The sequence below is a fragment of the Phoca vitulina genome, unplaced genomic scaffold (assembly GCF_004348235.1).
Source record: "Phoca vitulina isolate PV1807 unplaced genomic scaffold, GSC_HSeal_1.0 scaffold47, whole genome shotgun sequence".
In the NCBI taxonomy this organism is placed as follows: domain Eukaryota; kingdom Metazoa; phylum Chordata; class Mammalia; order Carnivora; family Phocidae; genus Phoca; species Phoca vitulina.
This window is the reverse complement of record NW_022589750.1, coordinates 11938176-11958816: the sequence shown is the minus strand read 5'-3', so window position 1 is coordinate 11958816 and position 20641 is coordinate 11938176. Positions and strand designations below refer to the sequence as shown.

The window sequence follows — 20641 nt, the reverse complement described above, 5'->3', positions numbered from 1 at the left end:
TCAATGATGTCCACTGTTTTATCTTCAAGTTCACTGATTCTTCTACCTGCTCAAATCAGCCTTTGAGTCACTCTCATGAATTCTTCATTACAGTTGTAGTTTTCAGCTCTGGAATTGTTTTTCTTTTAGGTTTTGTTTCTTTATATTTCCATTTTGTTTACACATTTTCTTGGCTTTCTTCACATCTTCCTTTAGTTCTGTGAGCATCTTTAAGATGTTGTTTTAAAGTCTTTGTTTAGTGTATCTACCATTAAGTCTTTTTCAGGGACAGATTCTGTTGATTTTTTTTTCCTTTGAATGGGACATACTTTCCTTTTTCTTTGTATGCCTTGTGATTTTCTGTTAACACTGGACCTTTAAATCTAATAATGTGATAACTGAAAATCAGATACTCCCCCTTCCCCGAGGTTCTGTTTTTTTGTCTTTTATTTTTATGGTTGTAGGCTTTCTCTTTGCCAAGGATCAGACTGAAGTATAAACCTACATTTTTCTCAGGTCTTTTCTGAGCCCTTCCTTGGGCATGCACAGTTTCTTATATCCCCTGTATATGCACTTGTTTTTGAATGCCTTGTTTTTTGTCCTGAATTTCCTGAAAGGGGAAACACACACACACACGCTGAAGGAGGGGAAAGGGCACTGGACCATTAAGTCTCCTGGCAGCCAGAGGGTAAGGGCTTGCAACAGTGACTGCCAGGCTCTTTGCACCACTGTGATCAGAAGCAACAACCAGTAATCAGAGCGCAGATTCCCCCATAGTTGTAGTCTAGGCTCCTTTTCACCCACCATAGCTCCCATATGGTATATGCAGCCCCGTCCGGGAACACCCGCACACCTGCTCTGTGGCTGGGGGCAGGGGATGGGCAGTGCTACTGTGCTCCGAGCTGAAATTGATCAAAAGTAACCACAATGTACAGTCCAAGTCTTCTAGAATTTGCAAGCCTTTAACAGACCCCAGAGTTTCAAAATAGTTCCATCATAGGTGTTATTTTAGCCATAGTATTTTCTGTGACTGATCCCATGGAAATTCTAGGTTATCAAACCAACAAAACCTTGTAGTCAACAGTTTATAAAAATACATCTTTATTGTGTTTCAATGTTCCTGCATGATAGATACCTAGTCATATAAACTTAGTTTCCATGTTAAATATAAATTAAGCAAACACACCAAAAAAACTATAAACAAATCAGCAAATCTGCTGGAAAAATCCCTCCAAGCCATGAATCCTTATTAAAAGTGCATGCTGGGATGATGAAACTATCTTAAATCACCATACTCTGAAAATTGTTACCTGTAGCCAAATCTAAATGTTTAAAGAAGCAATAAAGGGCAAAGTGACATGGAATAAAACCATGGTGGGTTTCTCAACTCCACATCCAGTGAGTTAGGCAAGTCAAATGGCTCCATCTGACATTTCAGCAAAGTATCACCTTTGTGTAAAAAAAAAAAAGATCAGGGGCCTGTCCTCAAGCTACAGGGAAATGTCAAAGCAATCATAGGGGAGCATGGCCAGAAGACTTCGTAGTCACATGGTTCCAGAACATGAATCCCAAAGGGCCCAAAAATGAGGAAACATCTATTCCACCCCAAAAGCCATTCCCAGAGCTCAAAACCAGATTACTAACGATGACTAAGGATCGGCACATGTCCTGAAAATTCACAACCGTAGCAAAACATACAACATATACAAACATATATAAAACCTGGAAGTCTTGAATATCAGAATAGAAAGGTTCAAACATGAACCTTGAGAGGTTTGTTACTGCAGCCAAAATACCCAAGTTGGGACTAGCCTGACATGTTTTTCCTATAAATTTTGAGTCTAAATCCTTGAGAGACATAAGATGCATGTCCTCCTTAGTCTTCTCTCATAGAGTGCTCAAACACAGGGGACCTACTGTCCCAAGTCTCCCACGGCCCTCTTTAGGGTAGAGCAATTCAAACAGCTTGTGGAATGGTGCCGAAAACTATACCAGGTCCAAATCCCACACGGAAGGCAAGGTTCAGCCCCGAGGGTTTCCACTGCTTGCTAGGAAAGAACTCCATGCCGGCAGTTCAGAAACAAAAGCAGTGTGTGACTGCCGTCAGAGACCCATCCTTGAGTTCAGTGGCGGGGATGGTAATCACTTCTGCGAAGGTGAGCACGGGCTCATGTTCCCACAGTGGGGTCAATTACGAGGCTCTGAGGCTGTGGGGCTGCGGACCGTGGACATGAGGTGGGACTTGTAGGTTTTGCTCAGGCCCGTCATCCAGAACTTGAGCAGCTTGACATTGTCCTCTTCAGATGCTCCGAGGATACTCAGGAGCTTCTGCGTGTCCTCTTTGGGCCGACTGTCCACCTTGGTGAATTTGAAAAGGACCTTCACTTTGCTGAAGAAAACCAAAAACACAATGCTCAGATACCACAGCAAAATCACACCACGGTTCAGGGCCCGAGGCCTAATGGCTTCAAGGCCAGCACACAGAGTGGCGGCTCAGGACCCAGCACGCTCCAGCACCTCTCCCCGGCCTGGCAGTTCTAACCCTGCGTAATGAGGCCGCTGCCTCAAAATGGGGGGAAAAGCCCATTTTCTTTTAAATTCATTAAAGGAATTTGTGGCTCCTTAGCTTCATTGTATTATTGGAAATCAGGACAATGTCTAACTGAATTTCACAAAAAAATTACTAAAGGAAACTTATTAAGAAAATAAATAACTAGTCTAGCTTTTACAGAAAAGAAACATCTGTCATCTGGCTTTCAGATTTTTTTTTTTTTTTTAAAGGTTTTATTTACTTGAGAAAGAGAGACGGAGCACGAGTGGGGAGGAGGGGAAGAGGGAGAGGGAGAATCAGCTCCCTGCTGAGCAGGGAGCCCGACTCGGGACTCAATCCCAGGACCCTGAGATTATGACCTGAGCCGAAGGCAGATGTTTACCGGCTGAGCCACCCAGATGCCCGTGGCTTTCAGATTTTTAAAGTTAATTAAGCAGCAAAATTCACTGCTTCTCTTGGAGGCAGGTGTCACCGCCATCTCACAGAGGAGCATCGTGAGGACCAGGAGTGCCGACCTTGCTCAAGGTCACCCAGCTAAGAGACTAAATGGCAAAGATGCTATTCGAACTCCTGCTCTGAATCTCTATTCTACCCCACTTCTCAGGGAGGTCACAACTTTTTCTGAAAATAGCTCCCGGTTCTTGCCAGCAGAACGTAACCGCTCCTGCTGCCCAGCACCCCCATGAGAAAGCAGACTCCCGGGGCCAACGCGGGGTGTGCTTACTTCATCCACTCTTCCTTAAGGCAGACGAGGCACTGGTCCACCACACCCACAGACAGATTCTGGTTGGTCAAAGCTGCTTCCATCTTATTCAGGATGGTGGGGCCAACTGGGAACAAGGGTGGGTTGTCAGCATGGGCGAGCGAGAGGCAGCCTCAGCGTTCTTCTCCCCACTCACCGTGGTGAAAGGGAGGCGGCTCGGCAGCACCCACCTCGGTCCGCAGCTACAGGACTTCCACTGGTCACAACAAACTCGTACTTGCTGAGGGACTGGTCATCCTCGCACCCGGCTGGGTGGAGGCTGGAGCGAGGGGCTGAATGGGCCTCCACGACGACAGCAAATTCTGCAGCAGCACAAAACGCACCGCGCTGGAAGGCAAGCCTCTGCCCCCAGGCAGCCTGCTTCCCGCCACCAACGCTCCCAAGTCCGTCTCGGATCTAAGAGCGGAAAGCCGCCTCCCTAACGCCTGGCCACTGAAAACCTTCTGCAGTGTATCTGTTAGCAGAGTTAAGGGCTGCCTCTTGCCTCAGTTACTGTGTTATATTCCAGTAACTACTAATTATGTATCTGAATTCACTTAATGCCAAACAGCCCTGTGACGGCGGTCCCAACGTTAGTCCCATTTTATGACAGGGAAAGAGAGTCAAAGAAGCTAAGTGGTTTGGCTCAAGGTCATACTGCCAGGAGTGGTTAAGAATTTCAAGCTCATCTTTGAAAACAGGAGCCTGTGTTCCAAAAAAGGTGCTGCCTCTCAGGGACTCAGGACCCAGCCTGGGATGCTGAACGCAGTGGCAGCTCAGGACTGCTGGGCACCAAACGCCCCGCCGATCGGGCTTCCGGCCGTCTCTCAGAGTGCTCGGGGAGGCCACTGGCTTGCCCGGGGAGCCTGGGATTTCTACCCAAGCAGACTCCTGAGCTCCTCAAACCAAAGACAAGGATGCTGATTAGATTCCTGGCTCTCAGCCCAGAGGAGTAAGCCTGTCTGTGCTGAGGGCAGAGCCAGGCCCTGCTGTACTAGTGAATGTCAAGGCTGGATTTAAGGCACAGACAAGAAAAGAGCTGCCTCCCGAATCTTGCTGGCAGAACAGCACGACAAACCTCTGACATCCGTCTGTGTTGTTTCCATTCCCATGACTGTAACCTGCCCTCCACCAAGAACCACGCCCAGCAAGCCACCCTCACTCTGAGGCTGTCCTGTCCAACCCTCGCCCATTTTAAAGACAGAAAACAGAGGCCAAAGCCACTGGGAAAGCTGGTCCTCCTGCTTCTGAGCAGCCAGCATTCCCACAGGCAGCATCCTCAGATCCACAGCTAAGACGCAGTTCCACTTCTGAGCCCGCAGGTTCAGGACCTTGGCTCAGACAGGAGAGGGATGTACCTGAGGCCAGCACGTGGGAGGGGATCTGCACGTGTGGGCTGAGCCCCAGGAAGTTGCAGCGGTAGGCCTCCTCATACTGGTTGCTGTAAGGGATGATGCGGACACAGCCCACTGGCAGCATCGTCTAGAGAGGACACAGTGACTCGGATCTGATGCCAGCTGGAACATGCCCCGCCCGTCACCATCACCCACCCCCGTGTGCCCTCCGCAGTCGGTCTAAAGCCTCTCTCCTCCCAGAAGGTGTTCCTGGTCACTTGGCCCCACTGGGGTGTCTCCTCCATGGCCCCAACTCCTAATCCAGCAATCAGTCATACAGGATTTGTGCTACCTCTTGTTTTGTGGTATTAATCTTTCTATTATTCTTTGACTTCTCAGATGTCTGTCTCTCTTCCCTCACTCCACAAAGAGATTATAAGCTTTTTGAGAGATTCTGTCATACTCATTTTGTGCCCTCACAGGCCTAGGCAGATATTAGGCATGAACAAGGTTTCTGGGGACTTAAATATCATCAGCCAGACCTGGGCCTTGGCACCCACTACATCTCTGAGGTGCAGACAGCATGGTAGACCCGCATCTCACCTGACTCATCAGGAATGTTCTGTGCACAGGGACATGTGATGACCCAAACCTGCTTCTAAGGCAGCTGTGAACCATGCCAATGGCTTCTTAGAGGGATCCGGGGGTTGGGGGTAGGGTAGTTAGTTATCACTCTATCAAGATAGCACAGACTCCTTCCACTGGAAATAACAACCATTGAGGACTGCCATTTTCAACAGTGGAGAAAAAGCACAGATCTCAGATTCAGGCATGAACCTTTGGACCGAGCCATCCCTGAATCCTAACATTAACACCCACGGTCAGGATTTAAAAAAAAAAAAAACCTAGGCAAACACCGTCCCGCTATAAAACACTTACAAGAAAAGCTACTCTTACCCGAAGAACTTCAAAAGCTGACTGGACAAGGTCTGCGTCTCTACTTTTCCAGATCACTTGGTTCCCCATGAGAACATGCCAGGCCAACATGCGAAAGGACGGGGCACCCAGGACCTGAAAAATACAGTTCAGTGCTTTCTGCCCTGAATTTTCTTTTGTGCAACCAAAATTATCTGTGTGTTCTCTGTAGAGTGAAGGAAGATGGGTTGAAGAGAGAGAAGGGCAGGCTGACTTGCCCGCAGTCAGGAGGAGGCAGGTGGAGGCCTCTGAATGAGCACCTGGAAGCCCGATCCCAAAGCCCTGGCACACTGTAGGATCTTTTCCCCAATTTTATTTTTAAAAACTTGAAGCAGAAGGGGCGCCTGGGTGGCTCAGTTGTTAAGCGTTTGCCTTCAGCTCGGGTCACGATCCCTGGGTCCTGGGATTGAGCCCCGCATTGGGCTCCCTGCTCGGCCAGGAACCTGCTTCTCCCTCTCCCACTCCCCCTGCTTGTGTTCCCTCTCTAGCCATCTCTCCCTCTCTCTGTCAAATAAATAAAAATCTTAAAACAAACAAAAACCTTGAAACAGAAAATGTGTTAGCTAAGACTGTTGAATCTCAGATCTGTACCTCTGAAACAAATAATGCAATATATGTTAAGAAAGAAAAAAAGAAGAAGAAGAATGTAGCAGGAGGGGAAGAATGAAGGGGGGGAAATCGGAGGGGGAGAAGAACCATGAGAGACGATGGACTCTGAAAAACAAACTGAGGGTTCTGGAGGGGAGGGGGGTGGGAGGATGGGTTAGCCTGGTGATGGGTATTGAGGAGGGCACGTTCTGCATGGAGCACTGGGTGTTATGCACACACAATGAATCATGGAACACTATATCTAAAACTAATGATGTAATGTATGGGGATTAACATAACAATAAAAATTAAAAAAAAAAAAAAAAGAAAATGTGTTAGCTATTTGCAACATTCACTTTCTCTCTCTCTCTACACCATTTTGCCGAATCACGTCAAAGTAAGGGACAGGCAGCATGACGCTTCAGGACCCAGGAAGGACAAGGGCTCTCCTACAGAACCCCAGGACACACCACCCCCAGAAACACCACACAGATGTGCCATCAACCCAGTATCCGCAGCCCCACATCTCTAACAATGTCCTTGACAGCTGTTTTCTTTCAATCCAGGAGTCCCTTAAGGATCAAAGACTGTTTCATTTATTCTGCTGTCTACCCCGTTTTATGCCAGAACAGTCCCTCTGTCCACCTGACTCTTTGTAACTTCTCTGACACTGGAGTTTTGGGGAAGTTCAGTCTGTTATCCTGTAACTTATAAGATGGCTTTTTAAAAAAAAGGGGGAGGCTAGAAATACTACATTTTCCAAAACTCCTATAGCTTCAAAATACCCCCACCTCCCCTGGGATTGAAGATTCCTTCTAACTTTAATCCACGTAAGCAATCGACAAGGATGATTTTAGCCAAATACACGGTTTTGGTGGGTGAATGTTCCTCATTCAGAAGCCCCACAGAGCATCTGCCATTAAATCAGTCTTTACTCCATTTTTCAAAACAGAAATAACTATCTTTTGTTAAAACTCATGCTCATTGTAAAAGTAATCACAGAAAAACATAAAAAGGGACTGCCCTTGTAATCTTGTCATCTCTTCTTCCCGTCCAACCGAACATAACCATGGCCGACACTGTTGTGTGAGGCCTGTCTCCAGCACGCATGTATATAAACACGCACACCACCCTGTATGATATGTTGGATGGTTTCCTCTCTGTATTTAAGGACATTCCATTGTTTGGGTGCAATTCCTATGGATGGACATCCAGATTCCTTCCAATTTTCTGCAAGAAGGCCATAATTTGCACTTTGCAAAGCGTCTAAGGCCGCACGCAAACCAACAGTGCCATGAACAGCATTTCCTTTAAAAGGTTCCAGCATGACAAGGTCAGAGGACCATGAGAAGCCAACCATGCAGGGCTTTCTGTATAAAAGACACCTACGTCAGCACTAAAAGGGGAGCACTGTGCCTGTGGCCGAGATACCCCACACAGCCCCAGCTGTCTTTGGCCAGCCATCGAGGGTTTTTGGTTACTCCTAACCAATCAATCCCCACTGGGTCTGAACATCCTGGGCCTAAAGGACAAAGTGTGCTGGATGAGAAGGAGGGGACTGGGCTCTTCTCCACAGTTTCTGAATGGGGGTCTACCCCTCTGCCGCCTACCTGCCTCATGTGCCGAAGGGACTTAAAGACAGACAACTTTCGGGGCTGCCAGTTTCCACAGTCTGAGAGCAAGGAAGAATCTGTTGGGCACTTGGTCAGCTCCCGCCCCTCTGCACCCTCTGGCAAGACAGGAGCTTTCTCCTCCTCTTCAGCCTCGGAGTTGTCCCAGCTTTCGGATTCCTCTTCCAAGTCTGCAAGACGGACAACAAAGACATTTATGAAACATGCTGTCCCTGGATGCCTTCACTCCCCAGATGCAACAGCGCTGTGGTGTCCACTTTAGCCCAAGGCATTCCTGATTTCTGGTTTGGGCCAGTATCTATACCATTTGTCCTCGCAGCCCTGCGGGGAGCAGGGAGGGCCAAGTCTGTTTACTTACTTACTCAGCTCAAAGCCTCACGCTGCATTACGAGGCAGGCACCCGCGAGACTGTGAGCTGCTCGTGGTCGTGGGATGATTCAAAGCAACAACGAGAAGGAGGATAGCTCGTTCACTTCCCACTTCCCACTCAGGCACTATTCTAAAGGCTTCCACACATTATTTCACTTCCTCCTTTCAACTGTCCTGAGGTCAGTACTCTCCCCATTTTACAGAAAAAGAAATACTTGTTATTTCCATTAATCTCTGTGACAACCATCACAACTAAGGACATCTTCACTCCATAATCCAAGTGAGATCCACAGGGAAGAGGTCTTGTCTGGTCACAGAACGTGCGAGAGGAGCAGAGCCAGGATCTGAAGCCAGGTCTGTCCAAATCCAAAGTGTGTGCTCCGGACTAAAATACAGTCTAACACATGACAGCCCTGCATGCCTGCATGTCTCTTTCCTAAAAGCTCTGATGTACTTGGCTCTCTCTAAATACTCTCACCAACAGACTACCCTTGCCATCTTCACTACCCTAGAAATTTGAAATCACAATAATAAATGGTTCTAGGGTCCGCTGATCCGCGAGGGCGTGAAGGTGGACCACAAAGGTTTTGTCTTTCGGAGCATACTCTGCCCTCGCTGAAACTCTACTCCCTTTCTTCCACTCAGGAAAGCATGCTGGAATCCAAGTGCGTGCAAAGTCACCTGACTACAGGAATAACCTTGAAACAGTTCCAATTTATTAAGGCCAATTATCTGCACCCTGAAGCACGTCAAGTGTTATTCGTAACACACTACACACAACATACATCGCAAGTCTGGTTTACCCAAGCCCAAAGCTGAGGGTGCTGACCTAGGTCACCAAAAATCAAATCATCTCCGAAGGAGCAGCTCAGCCAGGATTGAGAGCAGAGGTTCCTGGGCTGGTACACGCCACAGCAGAATGCCCTGGGAAGTTACTTAAAACACAGGATCCTGAGCCCCAGATGTGCAGCTCCAATCAAAAACCTGGGGAGGACTACCCAGACATTGGTAAGGCTTGGGAACCACCGTTGATGGAAACCCTGGGTCCACCTGAAGCATAACATTTTACTGTTCAAGTGTCTAGAGAGGGCAAGCACCTGAGGATCATACAACAGGGACAAGAAAGCCTTCCATCAATCCATCTTCCCCACCGCCTAACAGCCCTCAATAGCAGACTTTCCCAGGCTGCCCAGGGTGGTAGATGCCTTCATGTGACTGTCAAGAAAAAGGAGACAGGAAACCACAGTAAAAACACTAAGGCTAAAGGGCGAGCTCTTGCAGATGTTCCTCCTAGGTTACTGATCCTAGGGTCCCCTTCAACAGGATGGAGGGCCGGGGGGCTGTGAGATGGGCCCCGACAGCCGCTGCACGCAGAGGTGTCCAGCACAAGCGCTCCCAGCTCACCTGCAAGCTTCTCCATCTGGACCAAGGTGTCCTCGGTGGGCGCGCCCTCCAGGAGCTTCTCAGTCAGCCGGCTGCCACACGCCTTCAGGAGCCTGGAGAGCAAAGCACCACCTATGAGGTCTTCTGGCCACAGTGAAAATGGAACCTGAAGCCTATCAAGCCTTTTGATCTACTAGTTCACGGAAAATATGGGTAGAGAAGATCATGTTGCACAGACCCACAAAGTCACAATCAGCCAAATCCAAAGGGAGCATTCTATAGGACAAATGACCCAGGTCCCCCAACAAGAGCATCTGTGGCAGAGGCATCGGAGAAACTGCTCTAGACTAAGAACAGAACAAGGTGCATGCTGTGCCGCTGTGATCTGATCCCATTTCAAAAATCAATCCTGAACAAGAAAACAGGAAAACTGAACACGGATTGGGCTGGATGATGCTAAGGAATTTGTCAATTTTGTTGGATATGGTTTTATATTTGAAATGATACAACGAAGATCTGCTTTAAAAAAGATATTTCAGGGGGCGCCTGGGTGGCTCAGTTGGTTAAGTGTCTGCCTTCGGTTCAGGTCATGGTCCCAGGGTCCTGGGATCAAGCCCCGCATCGGGCTCCCTGCTCTGCAGGAAGCCCGCTTCTCCCTCTCCCACACCCCCTGCTTGTGTTCCCTCTCTCGCTGTGTCTGTCTCTGTCAAATAAATAAATAAATAAATAAATAAAATAAAAATAAAAAAGTATTTCAAGAAAAAGGGAGGGGACAGAAAAAGCAGTAAAATGTTGGCAACTGCTACAGCTGGATGATAAGAGTATGCAGTTCACTGTACTGTTTATTCTACTGTGGGTCTGTCTGAAAATCTCTCCTAGATGATTTTCTGTAGGGCATGGGAGACAGAGACTTTCTCTTTTGTTCGTAGGTCCTCAGGAACTACCCTCGAAGATCTTCGTTCCAGGTACGCACCTCCTCTGCACCCGGACCTGATTTAGGCGTCGAGGCCCCAGACTCGTAGCCACGGCTGCACAAGGATGAGGATTTGGGGGCTGTCTTTGGGAGAGGTACATCTTGCAATGTAAGGAAGAGAAACAATCTGAGGCCAGAGGACAGACTGTGGTGATATTCAGAAGACGGAGGCAATCCTTTCCTCCTGATCAGGCAGGTCTGAGTGCCCCAGCACACTCCTAACAGACGGCCTGTGCTGGAAGGGCCCCCAGCAGCCCGCACCGAGCTGCAAGAGGAGTGCAAACCTTGGACCGCTGCAGCCCTGACTGATGAACCCCTGAGCAGCCCAGCCAGAACCATCCAGGCCAGCCACTCCCAAATTCCTGACCCACAGGGCTGTGTGACATAAAGCTCTGTTGTTGGAGACAAAAAAGGGAGATCATGCTCTTGGCGTGCGAGCATCATCTTAAACACATGGGGAAGCGAGGGCCCCCTCAGTCTGTTTTCTATATGCCCGAGGGAAGACGCCTAGAGCAAAAGCAGGACGCAGGTCAGCGCCTGCCAACAAGTACCCGGCACAGAGGCACTCGGGAAACTCAGCCAACGACGGTTTCCCCAGATTCACGCGGCACCCACCCAGTACACCGTGACTGCTCTCACTCTAACAGGCGCTGAGACCCTGCAAACGTGGTTACCAAGCAAAGGAGGTGTGAAGGCATGCCCACAAGTTGTCGTCGCTCGTCAAGGATGTCAACGAACGAGCCGCGTTGCCGTTGCGCTGATGCAGGAAGGGTGTGAAGGCCGTGTTCATCCTCTGGGCGCGCTGCGGGCAGCCGAACTGCTCTGCCTCAAATACCTGAAATGCAAAGGGAACGGGCGGCCTTTGAGCAAAACAGAAGCAGCCGAGCAGCCCAGAGCCAGCTCGTTCACAGCCAACTTCCTGGATCCTCCTCCGGAAGATGCTGTCCCATTCTGCTGTCCTGGTGCAGGCCACAGAAAGTGCCTCTGGTCTCCTCATCCCAAACAGAACGGTTTCTGCCTCACAGCTTAATGAGAAGCTACCTGAGGAAGAGGAATCGGGTAAGAACTTCTCCTGTATCCTCTCCCACAACCAACTCATTAGGCACCCGATGGGCACTCAGGTGGTACACGTGCTTGCGTGCTCATCACTGCTGTTCTTCACGTCCTTCCAGTCCCCTGCCCCCCGTCCCAGCACATGGAGGCTTTCAGTGAGAGACCTGGTGCGGGTGGGACATGTGCCCTGTTCTGGCACGGAGGTGAGAGAGGAACGAGGCCCTCCGGCACCATCTACGGCCTCTCGCAGGGAAATCAGCAACGTTCCGATACGGATGTTGCTCTAGCTGCTGGGCTGGCTACAACGAGTAGGTCCTCCCATCCCGGCAATGGACACAGAACACGACCAACAACAAAACACTGTGGGACGCCGGGTGGCTCAGTCGGTTGAGCATCGGGCTCTCGGTTTTTGGCTCAGGTCATGATCTCAGGGTCATGGAATCAAGCCCTGTGTCAGGCTCCATGCTGGGCGTGAAGGCTGCTTGGGATTCTCTCTCTCCCTGTCCCTCTGCTCCCACCCCGCTCTCTCTCTCTCTCCAAACAAAAAACAAAGCAAAAACAAAAAACTCCACCAAAACCCAAAACAAAACATAAAAAACAAACAAAAAACCCAAACAAAACAGAACAAAAACCCCCCAAATAGTGTGGTTTTAGGCCACTGAGGTTTGAGGGCTGTTTGTCACCACAGCACAACCGGGCCTACTCTGAGAGACGCGATGCCACAGCTAGGGGTCTACGCTGGTGATGGTCTACGACACGCTTCATGAACAGGCTTCCAAATGAAGGCCAGAGGGAGCAAAGACACCAGGGCATGTGAGCGCAGTAAAGAAGCCAGAGCTGAATGGGAACTGGGACAACAGTGGACTCAAGAGAGGCCAGTGAAGCAAGCAGGACTGATGGCCACAGCCCTGACTCTGAAGTCGAAGACCACAATTCGGACAGAGCAACGGCCACAAGACCTAGAGATAATAAAGCCACCTGCGCTCTGACCCCCGTCAGTGCCAAGCTCCTCCCCGACTGCCACCCACTCTCCCTGTACATGGGGTCACCTTGAGTGCCTTGCCCTGCAGTTCGTCAATGATCCCTCGGATCTTCCCAAGCAGGAAGGGCCAGGAGTTGATGAGGTAAATCCGGTCCATCATGATGGCGATGATGCTGTACCAGCGCTGGAAGCCCCTGGCCAGGCTGTCTTTGATGAAGAAAGTGTGGCTGAACACGAAACCATGCTGCTCGTCCCCAAAGAAGATAGGGCCTTCCCGGCCAGGGCAGACCTGCGAAAATCAACACTGCCTGCTGTCGTGACGGTCAAATCCTCCTCCTCCAACTTATCTTTCTGTACTAATTCACTAGCATTCATTACGGGAAGAGAGGGAAAGCTGGGGACAAGAGAGGAAAACTGCTTTCATCTGCTTCTGGGATCAAACTTTCTAAAGATAACATTTATTACCGTGGATTGCAAGGGCCTGTCAAGTAGGTTCATGACCTTTTTTCTACGCCGAGCCATAAATCACTCCTGTTCAAATATTGTACCTGTTCCATACGCTGTGGCATATAGTCATAGAATGACATATTACTCAGCAATAAAAATGAACAAGCTACTGACACATGATTAAAAAAGAAAAAAATATTGTATCTATTCCAGACTCAAATTGGCCAACATCACTCATTTGGAATACACTGAAGAAGGTCAAAGCAGTTACTATAGAGTCCATACAATAAAATTTGCATACTTTGTTTACAGGACAGATGTTAGGTCTCCCTCATGACACATTCACTCTTACTTTATACACAATTCTATCAGGCACAATCATCTGCTTCTAGCTGATCAGCAGCAGGAAATAAATAAAAAAAATCTTAAAAAGAAAAAAAAAAGATTAGCAGCAGGAATCAAAATTAGTAGTAGGAAATCAAACAGAGGGAACCAGCTGAAGGTAGGCACACTGCAACTGTAAGTTAAAACTGAGAGGGGGCTTCACTGTATCTCATCAAGTGGGTACGGAGAAGGGAAGTTTTATAACTGATTTATGAATTCTTCATGACAGGTAAAGACATAAGAACTAAGGACACCTGTGTGGCACAGTCGGTTGGGCATGCGACTCTTGGTTTCAGCTCAGGTCATGATCTCAGGGTTGTGAGATCAAGCCCCACATCAGGCTTGGTGCTCAGCATGGAGTCTGCTTGAGATTCTCTCTCCCTCTCCCCACCCACTCATGTGTGCACATGTGTACTTTCTCTCTCTCTAAAATAAATAAATAAATCTCAAAAACCAGAAAACCAAAAAACGTAAGAGCTAAGACTTGAATTCAACAACAGGAGCCAGGAAGTTTAGGAACAAACTGATTCACCTTTTGGGAAGTGAGAGTACATGGTAACCACTAAGGCTTACAGCAATGATTGAGACAATAAAAAAGGTGATGTCTGGTATGGTGAACCACGTAACCTAGAAATAGTTAATTTCTTAGAAATATGTTCATCAAGAATGGACACATAACAAAAGTTTGGTGCCTGAAATGATAAGCTAGCAACCGTTCAGAACACTGGAGTCCAACCCAACTTATTCTGGAGTTCGAGAGAACTGGGGCTGCTCCGTGCTCCCTGCTCACTGATCCCCCGTCCTCTTCATGGAAGGACTGACCTCTGTCTTCCTTTCCGTAACCGGGAGTGAACTTGTTCGGGGCATCTGGGAGTGTGTGTGATATTCCCAGAGTCCCCTCCAGGGTCACGGTGCTCACCTCACAGCTTAGGCTCCGTACACAGGCCTGGCGGACGATGCTGAAGAGCTGGGGGTGGTTGGGGTGCTGGTGACTGACATATTTAATCGAGGTCTCTTTATCATGGCTGATATACCCGGGATGTCCGGCAGCAAGGGACCGGCAGCCCTGCCACCAAGAAGGAGAAGAAAACCAATTAGTCAGGAAGCAGGCAACAAACTTTCTTATGCACATCTGAACGAGAAAACCCAATCTATTTTCCTATAAAAATAACAGGCTTCTAGAGTTACACTTCTCTGAAGATCTCAATGTTTCCCGAATAGATCTCTGAAGATCTCAGATCACAAAAATCGTCAAAGAGTATGAATACGAGATCTAATCTGCTGAGCACTTATGTAGCAGGTATTACAAAGAGCTCTGCATGCACGGTCTCATTTAGCCCACAGTGCAACTTTATGAGATAATTACAGCGAGAAGCCTCATTCTGCAGGAGGCAAGGCGGAGGCCCAGGGTTGCAAAGTGGCTCACACAAGTGAGTGTGACTAGCCTCTGTCCTTGGTCCTGACACAACCACCTCGCAGGGACCTCAGGCGGCTGGTGCGGCACCCTGGGAACACAAGCTCAGAGCCCGTGCTCGGGAGTGGACCTGGCTGGTGCCGGCTGCTGCCCCTCGGGAGCCACCGCCACACGAGCACCGAGGCCTCGCATCCCAGAGGCTATCCCGCCCGGAGGCCGCCCAGGACGGTACTGTGGCCAGCCGGTCCCCATGGCAATGCCAGCTCAAGGACTCTCTCTGTCCGGCACCCTTTCCTTCCCTCCTCTCCTGCACAGCCGTCAGACTTGTTCCCAGCAGCAAGGCTCTCCCCACAGGGGCTTCCAGCAAGAAAGAGATCAGTCTTGTGCCTGCCGTCTGCTTCTCAGCGCACCCAAACTACTGTGGCTGGGTTCCTGCTCACCCTGCAGTGGCAGGGCTCACACCACTGCTGATTTCAGGTCCCGACTCGGGTCTGTCACACAAAGCAGCAGCCGGTTGAGGGAACTTAAACTTCATTCCCTAGAGCTCACACAACGACACCAAAAGTAAGAGCCAGGCCCCCGGGAAGAGGAAACCTTGCACGACACTGGACTGAGGGAAGTGGAGCCAAGGATGGGCCAGGATGCAGATGCAAGCATGCAAAGGGAAGGGCTGAAAAGCAAATGTCAACTGCGTCAACTGTCAATGTTGGCACGGGGTGGGTGGAAAAAACTAAAGCTGGGATCAAGGGAAAGAACTAAAGGGACACAGAAAGAAGCGATCACATTCCACAGGGCCCACAAAGAATGGTCTGCACACCTTCCCGTCCACTGCTTAGTCCCACAGGGTCTCCCGCCCACCCAGTCCAAAAAGAAACGCCTCCAACACCCTGAGAGACACTTGCCTCGCACATGTCCGACTTTTTGGGCCCCGGGCTGCTGGACTCTGCGCTGGCCCCTTCCGCTGGACTGTGAGCGCGGATCCGACTGCTCATCTGAATGCCACCCTCCTCCTCCTCGGCCTGTTCGCCCTGGCTGGGGCTGTCCCCATTCCCAGCCCCTTGAGGAAGCGGGGCGTGCAGAACTTCTGTGCAAAAGAGAGTGCGGGGGCCGTGGAGCTCACAGAAGTGACAGAGAGCGACAATGGCATTCATGGTGTCCTGGAGACAGCAGGAGGCCTGCGTGGGGGAGGAGAGGAAACACCATCAGCCGGCCAGCCTCTGCCCGCACCACAGAGCCCACCCGCTGCTCTGGGGCGCATCAGCAGGCTTCCCAGCCAGCAAGGAAGGTCACCCAGGCAGCCAGCCGGCCAACCAGCCAGCGGGCCCGGCATCAGGTGCGGGGAAAACTCGGCAGACAGAACATGGTCCCTGCCTACCAGGAGTTGCAATGGAGGAGGGAGAGTGTAATTCAAGGATCACACGAAAAACCCTTCAGTTATAGCTGTGACAGGGCTAGGAGGTGGTCAGCCCAGAGAAGAACACAAGCGCGAGGGACAATGTGGCAAACACGACAGAGATCAAGGCCACAGGGGTCTGGAGGAGAGACTCATTTATTCTATCAGCAGCTGCTGTGCTGGGGAATATGCTGTTGCCCTCATGGAGCTTACCTTCTAGGAGGGGACAGACAAACTGACTGCTCTCCTATGGTGACAGCTTTGGGAAGAAAAGTATGGCAGGTGTGGGGCCGAGACTCACTGGAGGAGCTGGGATGTGATTTTGGGCACAGGGGCTCTCTGAGTGAGAGGTGAAGGGAGGAAGGGAGCCATGGGGCCAAGGAAGGGGCATGACAAGGGGTCTACAGAGTTGGGGGACGAGGGCAGAAGACCAGAAGGAGGTGGATTTTAGGGACCCTTCTAGGCCACAGTGAAGGCTGATTTTCTTCAGGCTGGAGAGTCTCTGATAGGTTCTGATGAAAAATATGGTAAATCTGAGCAGTGGACAGTGGCCAGGATTCAACCCTTCTCTTTTGGGGACCCTCTCCCCCATTATGGAGCCAAAGAAGGTAAGATATCCTCTGTCCTCATCCCCCCATATGGGTGTGACCAAGGCTTGACCAGTCAGAGGCACCTGCCCAGGAAGCCGAACCCAGTGTGAACATGCGTGGGGGCCGGGGAGCGAGTCCCGGGTGACGGCATCCTCAAAACCCTGAGTGGTCTGTCCGTCACTGCGTCCTCCCAGCAGCCTCCCTTCTCCAGCCTGCTCGCTAACTCTGCCACCCACCCGGCATCTTGCAGACAACCTCTCAGCTGACACGACTACCACTGCTCCTGTCCTTGTACCTGAGGGAGGGGTTGGCGCTCGAGTGACAGTGGGAATGGCAGAGGCCAACACAAAACAGACAACTCAAGACAAAGTGAGCTGGGCTGATGTGAGTCAGGCATGGGGATCAGATGGGGACTTGTGGGTGCCCGGCAGATAAGGAGAGCTGGGGCACAAGATATTCCTTAGAGGGAAGTGGGCAGCGGAGAAAGAGTTGAAGAGACAGAGCATTTAGCTGGAAAACTCTGAGTTCCATGGAGATTCTGGACCGCAGAAGCAGAGAGGAGGATGAAGGTCCAGGACACTCCAAAGGCCTTTGCTTGACTCACCATCCTCACCATTCACTTCTTCCTTGCATGTCCCTGTTGACAGGTCTCCCAAACCAGCCCCCCAGAGCAGCTGCTCACTTCCATCGCATCACTCTCTCCCGTCCTCACTTTATTTTAGTTCTCCTGGAAACTGCACTGTTTGTGTTTCCCTGTATGAATGTCCCCTAAGGTGGGGGTGGGGGTCTTAGCTACAACAGTTCCTGACACACACTGCAGGTGCCACATTAAAGTTCTGGATAGATGAGTGGATTGAGGAGCTGCCCATAGAGAGAGGACAGCTGGTGCCACAGAAAGCAGAGAGCTCATCAAGGATATCTATGGGCAGGAAAGGTTAGAGCACAAGCATGGGGAACACCGGAGTCTGAGAGCCTAGTGTCATGAGACCCAAGTAAGCCAAATTCACTTTATTTTTAAAGATTTTATCAAATAAGCCAAATTTAAATAGAGGTTCCACCAGGCTCACTCTGGTGAGATCAAGGAAAATGATGGTTTAAGCAATCTGTTGTGGAAGAGGAGTGAGGTGACTGACAATGGAGTAAGAATCCCAGAGGAAGAAGCACTGAGACCCAAAGGCAGAGGTTTTAACCCTGGAGAAAGGCCACATCTTCCTTTGAGAGGCATAAAAGAGAAATAAGGTTCCTTCCAGCAAAACATCCGCATGAAAGCAGCACTTGGCTAAGGTTCACCCCGTTTACTGTAGAGCATCCACACGAACCTTTAAACTCAGCAAAATCACACGTGCACCATCCCGCCTAGACAAGAGCACACAAGGCCATTTCCAAGTGAGTCGGGCAGGGCAACGGCGGCCATACTGCAGGTCTAAGGCCTGACGTTTTCTAGGTGAGGGGAAAAAAAAGAGCGGATTCTAAGAGCAACGCACTTGGTGGCGCACATAAAACCATCAAGCAGCATCTGAACGGCTTAGCAGGCCTCTTGCCTTCTGAGCAGTAGCTGATGGCAAGCTGCGCTGCAGCCAAACTTTGAGCTGAACTTCCGCACCCCTACGGCGTTATTTCATAAAGGACTTCTTTAAACATAAATACATTTACATCTTTTAAAAATACAAAACACTTACAAATATAAGGTCCTCATCCTTCCTACTCTTGGTTACAAGAGGACTGTCCTGGCAGCACCCACACCATGCCAATTTAACCCTTCAGATCTTAGGCCTTCAAGTTTCTCTCCTCCGCAGATGGGAAGGATAGACCAGAGGTGATGTTGCTAAGCTACTTCCCAGCGTCCATGGTCAACATGGGAGACTTAATTATTAATAATTTTTTGTTTTGTTTTGTTTTTTTTAAAGAAAAGCAGTCCCCATCAGGAGTACCACAGCCCCAGGCAGCTAGTGGAAGACAGGGAGGTACCACTTAACTCCAAAGTCACACAGAAAAAACCCTGTCTCCAGCCTTTACCTGCCAAGTGATGTCAAATATCTTACTAGAACTACCCTTAAGCTGAGAAACAGAGGCCAACCCGCACCTCTCAGGTTAACCACAACTTGTGCAATCAGAATTCTGAGTAGCAGGAGGTCAGTTCTCTATTCGCTCCCACTTCCAATCTGTACCAGACGTTTCCCGAAGAAAATAAACTGGCTTGAGTATGCCTAACAGTTCTTTCCTTCCTTCCAACAAGCTTTCCAGAATCCAAGGAAGAAGCCGAAATCTGCTCCCTATCGCTTCAACTTTATACCCAAAGCAAGATCCAAATACCTCGAAGGGGTAGGGCCCTTTTCCGAGGCGCTGGCCCGGCCCTGGGTCTATTTCATTCTCACTTCCTAATGAGGCTCAAAGAGCACTTTGCAAATAGAGTATCATAATGGCTCTTAACCATTAACAAGCACCAGAATTCCCTGCAGCTTCTTTACCTAGTCTTCTTTAGGGGAGTCTCATTAGGTCAGCAGCTGGATCCCAGCAAGTCCAAGGTGAAACGTTCCACAGGGGATGACTTCCAACTCAAACCCATTCACACCGCGGTGGCTCTATTATTTCTACCAACTTCACCTGGATTTCTGTTTACAAAGCTCCCTGATGACACCAGAAGGGCAAACACGGTCACGTGCCACTATTTCTCAATCTCTTCATAACAACGTTGATAATCCAATGGCTCCAGCACTTTCTCTGCTGTGACAGGGAGCCCCTACTGTCACCCTGGCTGGACACCGTGGGTGGTGCCAGGTGTCCAAGGGCTGGAGAAGCAGCGCCTCCTTTCAGCAAACTCCTTCTTCCTTGTTCTCTGCCTCCAGTGGCTGCTGCTGATCACCTGGAACCTCAATCCACAATGCGCCAATCTTTGGGTAAGTATTTTTTCCAGGTGATAAGGCTGCGTCCAACAATACCCAGAAAACAAGAGAGAAATGCGGTCTTCTACCCACCCTGGAGAGCACTGATCTGGGCCTATCACTTCATCACAGTGCCCGCCTCAGAAAAGGAATCATGACACACACCCTCTTCCCTAACCCAGAGGTAAGGCAAAACCTGGGTGGGAGGGAAGGCCAAGAGTGCAGTGTCCTGGCAACATTCAAGGAGAAAGAATCAACGACGCTGACGGGGTATGAATACCCATGTCACGGTCCTCCTCCCTTTACCGTCCGTGGATCTGCCACCCCGCCACCCCCGCCACATCTCAGGCTCTCGGCCACCCCCTCCACGCTGGCCCCTAACCTCCCCGATCACCAATACCGCACACCAACTCGAAGCGCACTGGGGCCGCACAGCTACCCCGAAGGCTGTCAGGCTTCTCCAAGGCCCTCAGGCCCGACCCATTCCCCTTCCTCGCCCCCAGACGCGCCCCCAGCGGCTCCCGCCTGCCGCCACCACCCGTCCCTTCCTAAGCCCTCCTCCCGGAAGCCAGGCTCCCCTCAACCTCCACGAAGCAGCCCGACAGCCCGGGTTCCAACGACCTGGACAAGCCAGGTGGCCGCTCCGGGACGCGCTCCCGCACGGGCACCGACCCCCGGGGGCGCGGCGGAGACGAATTCCCACCGGCCGGGAGAGCTCCGAGCCCGGCTCCGGCGCTCGGGCCGCGGCGCACCTGACAGCGTCTTCCTCACAGGACCCGCCCTGCGCCCCCTCTTCGAGCCCGTCGGCCCTCTGGCGCCCAGCCCCGCCGGGACGCCCGCCTGGCCTCGCGAGCCCCCGCACCTCCCGTCCGGCCGGGGAACCTCAGCTCGGGTCCCGGGAGCCTCACTCACCGGGGCCGCGGCTGCTGCTGCGGCGCCGAGCCCGAGGCGCGTGACTCGGCCGGGACGTA

At 50.5% G+C, this 20641-nt stretch overlaps 1 protein-coding gene across 6 annotated transcripts; it reads right to left on the bottom strand.

Moving 5' to 3' along the window:
- Window positions 1-407: 407 nt before the first annotated feature.
- On the bottom strand, window positions 408-20617 carry FLCN (folliculin). Of its 6 annotated transcripts, none has more exons than XM_032431920.1 (13): window positions 20583-20603; window positions 18108-18228; window positions 15708-15980; window positions 14311-14457; window positions 12628-12849; window positions 11200-11360; window positions 9574-9665; window positions 7780-7970; window positions 5564-5677; window positions 4631-4754; window positions 3464-3595; window positions 3255-3360; window positions 408-2368 (listed from the first exon to the last, which is right to left on the bottom strand). In XM_032431920.1, exons 3-13 carry the CDS (start codon window positions 15954-15956, stop codon window positions 2167-2169), a joined length of 1740 nt encoding a protein of 579 aa, XP_032287811.1. In that variant the 5' UTR covers window positions 15957-15980; window positions 18108-18228; window positions 20583-20603; the 3' UTR covers window positions 408-2166. The 6 variants fall into 6 exon arrangements, with proteins under 6 accessions (XP_032287811.1, XP_032287808.1, XP_032287810.1 ...); XM_032431917.1 differs by having other exon boundaries at window positions 20423-20584; XM_032431919.1 differs by lacking the exon at window positions 20583-20603 and adding an exon at window positions 20533-20564.
- Between the last annotated feature and the right edge of the window lie 24 nt (window positions 20618-20641).